The sequence below is a fragment of the Corythoichthys intestinalis genome, chromosome 17, assembly GCF_030265065.1.
Source record: "Corythoichthys intestinalis isolate RoL2023-P3 chromosome 17, ASM3026506v1, whole genome shotgun sequence".
NCBI classification, from domain to species: Eukaryota; Metazoa; Chordata; class Actinopteri; order Syngnathiformes; family Syngnathidae; genus Corythoichthys; species Corythoichthys intestinalis.
In genome coordinates, this window is record NC_080411.1 from 32,194,721 (window position 1) to 32,203,070 (window position 8,350).

The window sequence follows — 8,350 nt, forward strand, 5'->3', positions numbered from 1 at the left end:
CAAAGGGGAAGCCACAAAATATTAAATGTGATGGTTCACTTACTTATTCTTCTCCCTTCTGTCATTCTTTGCATACAATCCTCATTAAAATAGGAAAACCTATAAATGTTTGGGTGGTTTTGGTTAAAGCAGACACTTTTTCTCATCGGTGTGATTTTGACAAAGATCAGATCACATTTAATAGTGATTTTATGCAGAAATGTGAGAAATTCCAAAAGGTTCAAATACTTTTTCATACCACTGTAGTGACTGGACGATATATTGGACCAACATTTGGTCTTTTTTCTATATTGGCCGTTATCGGCTAATATTTAGCCGATATAATCAGATAACTTGGGTTCACTTTTTGGGTAATGATCTTTCTCATGGTCGACCGACATATTGGCACGCTGATTTCATAGGATAGCCGTTATGCTCCCTGTTTGGGTGTAGATCTTTGTCAACTGCAACCACCTAGTAGTCAGTGTTAAAAGGAATTAGCAGAAGAAAAAAAGTACTTCTTGTTAGTGCTGCAGCGATTAATCGATTAACGAGTAATTCAATTAGGAAAAAAAGATTCTAATTAAATTTTGCTGCCTTAAGTATTCATATAATTAAAGTGGCGTTGATTTGGTTTGTTTTGAAAGTGTTTGCATTGCAGATTGTCTCCAGCATATTCCAGCAGAGACACTAAGCTGCACACAATACAAAACAACAAAATTTATTTCATACTTCTGTAGTGCTGCAACGATTAATCGATTAACTCGAGTAATTCGATTAGATAAAAAGCTTCGAATCAAATTTTGCTTATTCGTTTAATTAAAGTAGCGTTGTAATGTTGTTTTGAAATGATTGCATTTAGTTTTATTGATTCAGCTGGATACAACGCCCTCTAGTGGCAACAGTGAATATGACACAACTCATTTCACATGGCTGAATCCAGCTGCTCCTTGTTAAGACCAACATAGCCATAGACTTCATAATGATATTGACATCACTTCCCCTAGACCCTGCGCAACGCCTTCCGCTAGGGGGCGGTCCACACCACACCAGCCCGGCCCCTGGTGGTACAGTGGTACCTCGACAAATGATCGCTTCGGCACACGATCTTTTCAACATCAGACCTAAAATTTGACTCGCCATTTGTTTCTACATGTGACAAAATGCTCGAAATACAACGACACGACAGCTTGTGAGAGAAATAGACATGGGTTCCAAGAATGTTAGTGCAGGTGGTGAAAAAAGCAAAAAAGTGACGTTTACAAATGAAATGAAGATGGAAACGATAGAAAAATATGAGCTTGGGGTGCGCATCCGTGAACTGGCTCAACAATACGACCATAGAATGTCTACGATCTCCACGGTCCTCCTCCTACCTCCGTTCGCCCGTCTTTATAAGTTAGGGTGACAATTATTATTGTAGTAACATTGCCAAAGAAATTGCCAGGTCCGTCAGGTTTTTGATTATTTATATCAGAGCCTGTGCAACAAAACATGCCTACTGTCTGCCGCAGTTGCCAGTGTTCACAACAAAACAGTAAAAAAGAAAGTTAAAATCTCAATCTTCTCTCTGTCACGTCAGCGACGCGGTGTGTTCAGGTACAGCACGCAAAACATGCCCGTGTTCATTTTCATTATTTCATTATTCCGGTTTTTATTCAAAATTAATTTGTTTTGCTACGTGTAATTGCAATTTGTAATAGTGCCAGCAGTTTTTATTAAGGATTAAGTGTAGGTTTTCGGGCTGTGGAACGAATTAATGGAATTATAATGTATTCTGATGGGAAAATCCTGCTTGACATATGACCATTTCGAATTACAAACACGGTCCTGGAAGGAATTAACTTCGTATGTAGAGGTACCGATGTATATGGCGGAAAACACTCAGGCGACTTGAAGTTCCGCTCTGAGACCCCCAATTTGTACAAATTTCAAAATTGTCCTATATGCATGTGTGATGCATCATTGGAAAGCTTAAAATCTCAATTTTCTGGGGGAAGAAAAATTATGAACAGGAGGGCATTTTAAAAAAACAACATTTTTTTAAACAGCAAAACCTGAACTGGAGGCGAGAGCACGCGACAGCAGAATTACAGACGCCACGATTTTAACGAAACATTATCGCGTACTTACCTTGTTTCGATCCAAAAACTCCATGTAGCATGTATCAACGAATGTCAAGACACAGCTGTGAATGGCCACAGCCAGATTTTTTTTAGATTTTTATGGCTGAAACATGGTAATATAACAAGGGTCGCGATGCAGAAATCGTAGACATCAAGGAGATTTTATTTTTCATATAATTACACTTTTCAACTCTTTTTTTTTCAATTTTTTTTTGTTTGGATCAGTTATTTATCATCTAACATTCTGGGAAAACGCGACAGTAACAAAAAAAACTATATAATTAAGCAGTAGTTATGAGGTAGATAGCTGTGACTTTTTTACAGACGCCAAATTTTTCATTGTGGCGTAATTTGTTTAAAAGTTCAAAATATGCGAGTGAATAATTTTTTCAAGTCTTTTTTTTTTTTAAACTAAATATTAGACATCAATTAATGATTCTAAGATAAAAATGACAGACATTTTGAATAATAAATGTAATTACTTACCTTTTTATGGCTAGGTTGAAACAAAAGCGGTTGCGCAACGTCCGTAAACGGGGGTTTTCAGGGTAAAACGGACAAATTAAAAATAGTTCGGGGGCTTATTGAGCCATGAATCTGCTATGGCAGCATATAGACATATTGTTCTTTCAAACAACAGTTGTTTTGGCTTAAAATACTGCACTTTCTTTTAAAGAGGAGTGCAAGAGCAGAAACTGCTTTTTCAGTCTTGTCTGTGTTTTCCGCCATATATACAGTATATGAGTCTTTCAATTCTTTCATAATTAACATGGTTTTAATAATATATTTTAGCCTCGATTATCAGCTTGCAAAATAGTCTTTAGACCAGTGGTTCTTAACCTGGGTTCGATCGAACCCCAGGGGTTATGTGAGTTCGGCGAAGGCAAAGAATCACAGAGTCCTATATTCGTACGCTGATTAAATTTAGGCATAGTAGCTTTTCAGACTAGGTTTTGGACTGGTTTGCTCCCTATTTACAGGCTAATCCATTTCCTTTAACTGCTAGTCCTCGATCTGATGGGAGCAGGAACTGGTTTGCTCAGTGGAAGGCTGACTCGAAATTGGAAAGAGGGACTACAACAGACCAATGGGCAGCGTGGTCTCAAATTTTGACCTGTTTATAAAACATGCTTTCTAAATGAAAAGAATTTTGGATGGGAATTTGCTAAATTATTAGCTTGCCAACTTAGAAATATCAGTTTGAATTTTAAAAAATCCTTTATTATCTAATTCCGAAGGGTTCGGTGAATCCACATGCAAACTAGTGGGATTCGGTACCTTTAGCAAGGTTAAGAACCACAGTTTTTTTTTCTCTCTCTTTTTAATAATCGGTATCAACATCGGCCTCTGAAAATCCTATATCTGTCAACCTCTAATTTGAATGTGGTCTCCTAGCAAAGAATGCAGTGGACACTACATGCATTTCTCCAAATTGAAATGTTTTGAATGTATTCGTACTTGACAGACGTGTAACACAACGCTTTGCTCCTTATCACATGAGGTCAAAACAGGTTTGAATGTTGCTCATTGTCAATACAATGCCTGCAGGTAATTGTACTTTGCAGGTGGTTTCGATGCGGGCGTGTTGAATGGAGGAAAGGTTAGCCAGACCGTTAGCCAGAATGAAAGTAGCAATTCGAGCGACAAATCACCTGGCTCTCTCTGCGTTGAACTCCCCGCTCGGCTTTCCAATGACGAGCTGCTGGAGAGACAGGTGAACGAGTCCCCACAAAAGCAGAAGAAACACGCACACCAGCGAAGTTGCCAGCCCTTCTCGGAGCAGGTACAAGCTGACGTCGGGCTTCCTCTTCGGCTCGCTGCCGCCGTTCCAGCCATTGTTGTCCTCTCCGTAGCGTTCCCCCAAGCCGCCGTGGCCCGGCGCCGCACAGCTCTGTGTCCCGAATGGTGGCTTTATTCTTCGGACGGTGGTGTCGCTTTCCATTTTAAAGAGCCAGCGGAACATTAGCTGCAGGCGTCGCTCACAGGCGTCGCTGCTTTACGAGTTTTTTTCCCTTCTCCTTCCGGGATCTCAGACGGAAAGTGAGGAGGGACAAACTACGTAACGGGGCGGGCCTCTGGTGCAAGGGCAGTACTTCTCAAAAAGTGGGGCGCCCAGGGGGGCGCAGAGTGATGCTGGGGGTGGCGCATGTGACCTTGGGGAACATACTTTTTTGTCCTACTAGGATAAAGTGTAATTGCACATCCACTCAGTGGGTGGCAGTGCAGCGCTAATTTTCAGCGTGCGCGCAATGTTTTTGGACCAAACAAGAGCACACAGCAAAGAGCACTGGAGATATGAAAACTCACTCGAAAAACTCGAGTGTCTGTGAGTTGTCACAGACACTCGAAGGCGAAGGACGCATTTTCCTGAGCTCCGTTATCTGTCTCTGATAACTCAGGCGCTATCTGGAAGAGAAAACCTCCCAAATATGCCACATTGCCACGATCGACAATGGACTATTGGGAAAATGAACAATCAGAGCGGATGGTCATTATAAAAATAATAATAATAATAACAATCACTACGAAATCTGAATGTCAAATATTGATATTCGATATTTTCTGCATCCTATATGGTATACTGGGGACGGGATTCAATAAGCTTCGGCTTCTCCTGTCAGCCCTTTTCTTTTCGGGTTGAATCAACTGTTAACACATATAAATGCTGTATGTTTGGATTTGTCATGCCTGAAGGGAAATTTTTTTTAAAAAAGCTAAGACAAGGAAATATGACCAAGCGTATGTAGCATTTGGCTTTGACTTTTAGTACAGTGGGAGACGAGGAAAAGCCAGTCTGTTTACTTTGTCTAAAAATGTTTGCAGCGGACAGCAGGGATTATTTTTTTCAGCAAAAACGTGCCGAATATAACCAACAATCCTACCGCTTTGTCAGTGTTACATCAGTAAACCAGCGAGTACTGTCAGTGTCATATAAAGTTGCATACCAAGATGCTGAGTGCAAAATAACCCCACACCATAGGAAAGGAGCTTATACTGCCTGCAGCAAATATTAAAAACTATCCATTGAGGCAGTCGTTTTTGTTCTATTAATTTTTGTTTTTTCGGTCTAATTGTTTGGCATATTGTCAGCGGTACAGCGGGAGAAAGCCCGATTGGGTGCCACCGAGGGTCTCCATGATGTCGGGTGAAAGTTTGGAGAAGCTCCCTTAAGCTCTGCTGTCTGAAAACACATTCCTCGTATGCTAAACCTTTGTTAATATTTTTCTAATAATTTTATGAATTGTGATATTTTGCCCCTTGACCTGTTTTGCACATGCACCAATCGTGATTGAAATGGAATCATGTGTCCAAATGTTTTATTGTGATCAATATCTGCAATAAAAAAGAATGACATACTATTTTTGTTTATATGTACACACCTTGTAGTATTTCCTTGTAACAACAAAATCCGTGTCAGCCCTTCTGCAATCGGCAAATGTAATATAATTTGTGATGGAAAAGCGCTATATAAGTATAACACCATTTACCATTTCGCCTCATTTTGGTCACTGAAGTGGCCGGCGTATCAATTTACACCTCGCGTCAACACAGGTCGACAGGTTGTTATAATTTTGTCCATGAACGATCAGCGAAGTGATAATAACAATCATACAATCTCATCTACGTCTCATCTACGTCGTGCCGAATCCATTTTTGGAGATTCTGTGGGTCCCTCTGGCTTGATTTTGCCGTTTTAACTGCAACTCATGAGTTTTTTTCTAAACCAGAGGCTCAAAGGAGTAATTTTCCAAAACGGCGCCATCCATATATCGCTCAGGTAACTTGTCTATAACCTATTACAGGACCATATTATGCTCCAAAGATTTTTTTAAAAATCAATGAACGGCAAAAATAATCTACAGAAATGAAACATCACCCGTCCAAAGAGCATGAGTGTTTTCTAGTGGAGAAAAAAATAATCCCAACATGGAATTAAACCGATCTTATCTCCAGTTTTCCATGGGGGGCTATTGCACACTGGTGCGGACGTCGGCCGCCCACTCGCTTGCTTGGCCAGCTAGTGTCGGGCCATTCGCCAGCCACCCCACCGGCCTCCACGCTGGGGCGAGGAGTAACAGCCCCGTCTCTTCCGCGTCGCGGGACTTCGGTGGGACCCTGATAGCCAGCCGTCATGCTGGCGGGTGAGGTTTCCTGTGCCGAGTCAAAACAAGCAGGCTCTCGGGTGGTAGTACGCGTCTCGCATCGAGCCCGTCGTACGCCTGAGGTGCCCTATTTTCGGCTTGGGCTCGAGCCGACGGCTGGGGCCGGCTTAATGACTTGTGGCCATGAATCTTGCCTCTTCAAGCTCTTCAGGCTTACGCCATTAGTGTAGCCATTTGTGACTCAAACATGTCTGACCAATAGCGAAGTGCAACATTTGTCTCAAAATGATTCATTGATTGATGAATGATTTTTTTAACTTCAATTAAAAAAAAAGCCGTTTAAAACTTTTTCCACTACAATGAAAAAAAGGTAGTCCAAATCTTTTTCCACTTCAATAAAAAAGGTAGTTCAAAACTTTTTCCACTTCAATCAAAAAAAAATTATAATAAAAATAATATTTCTCCCCCTAGAAATTAAATGTTATTAGGGGAGGGCAATTATATTTTTGCAAATGATTTTTTTCTTTGATTGAAAATTTTTTGATTGAAGCAACTTTTTTCACAACGAAATGATTTAGACATAAATGTCCTACCCATAATATGGCCCAAACACAAAAAGGATTGCTTCAATCAAAGAAAACATTTTCAACTAAATATTAAGTGTTCAAATGCAAATTTTTGAGTCTCAAATATTTTTTCGCATTAGAAAACTTTGTCTGTTCTAAATATTTCTTCAGTTACTGTTCCAGTTGTTTCATTAATTGCTAGTTATGGTATTTGGTAACACATTATTCGACAGTGGCGCCGTCTTTAAACAATTATAATTATGATATGGTACCGTCCTGAGCATTAATGAATGCTTACAACAGATGTCATTTAGTGTTATCTGGCAAATTATCTCACTTTTGAATGAATGCAAGAGATCCAAGATGGACATGAATGGAGTTAGTGACATAATTTGCTGGATGACACCTAATGACATAAGCATTCAGTAATGCCCATGATAGTGTCACGTCATGCCAAAAGCAAAACAACATTTATTCGATCAAAAAGGTTGTTTCAATTGGGGAAAAAAATCACTTCAATAAAAAATAATAATAATTCAATCCCAAAAAGTTTTCAAATGTTTTTTTTTTTTTTTTTAGTTTCAAATGTATTTTTTGCATTCAAACACTTTTTTGTAATTGAAGTGACTTTTTTTTTTTTTTTTTTTTTTTTTTTTTACAGAAAATATACATTTTGATTGAAGCAACTTTTTTTTTTTGGATTGAATAATAAAGACACAAATATATACTTCCATAGAGTACAACATGGATCGGTTGACAGCCCCGGAAAATACTAGTACTGTAAACAGTACCAGATTCGATGGATCTTGGAAGCAAAACACAACAGGGACATCTGCTGGTGTAGTACAAGTATATCATCTTCTTCAATTTAGCTTTTTTGTAAAATACTCAACAGTGAACACCGTAAAATGCTTCACGCAAAACAACTGGTGTTAATTGATGTGAAGTGTTTCTGTTACATCGTGAATTATAAGATTGAAGTGACAGAGAATTGCTTCTGAAACGGGGCAAATGATGTAAGAGAAATCTTCTGCTTTTGTTTTCTCATCTCAGTACTTTTCCATGAAACAAGCTAGCATTTCCGCTCACTGTCAATGGCCAATTTACCAAACAAAAGGCCTACTGCATGCGCTATAACTTTGTCACAAAGGCAAATTAGTGACGGAAAAAAACTTTTCGTTTTCTGTCTCTCTATTGTGTATCAAAAACATTATTTTCTTTCGAAGATTAAAGGAAGAAATTGCCCACACACATAGTAGCCTCGTTAACATTAAGGTTTCCGTCATCAGTGGCGTAACACACCACGACATCACGTCAGCGGAATCCGTTTTCCTCCCTAAAAAATAAAAAAATTTTTAGTGGTATGTCATAATAACCTTGTCCAAATAAACATGTGTATTGTTGAGGCTAATTGGTGTGATAATGTAGGATTTTAAAAAATTATTATTACTGTGGCGTAGATAGACATTTGTCTAGTAACTATAAGGTAATATCACTTTAATTTGACGTTCCATACCTTAAAACGGAAGTGTGTGTACTCTCACCGGGCACCTTGACTTGTCATTCTGCAAACAAG

General features: G+C 39.2%; 1 protein-coding gene across 2 annotated transcripts in view; it reads right to left on the bottom strand.

Annotated features, from left to right (window-relative positions):
- Nucleotides 1-4,163, bottom strand: part of LOC130905423 (endoplasmic reticulum metallopeptidase 1) — a 65,844-nt gene extending 61,681 nt beyond the window's left edge. For both annotated transcript variants that reach the window (XM_057818810.1, XM_057818812.1), the window contains exon 1: nt 3,758-4,163. In XM_057818810.1, coding sequence (XP_057674793.1) covers nt 3,758-4,068 — 311 coding nt within the window. In that variant the 5' untranslated portion in view covers nt 4,069-4,163. The remainder of the gene's footprint in view (nt 1-3,757) is intronic.
- Nucleotides 4,164-8,350: the final 4,187 nt, after the last annotated feature.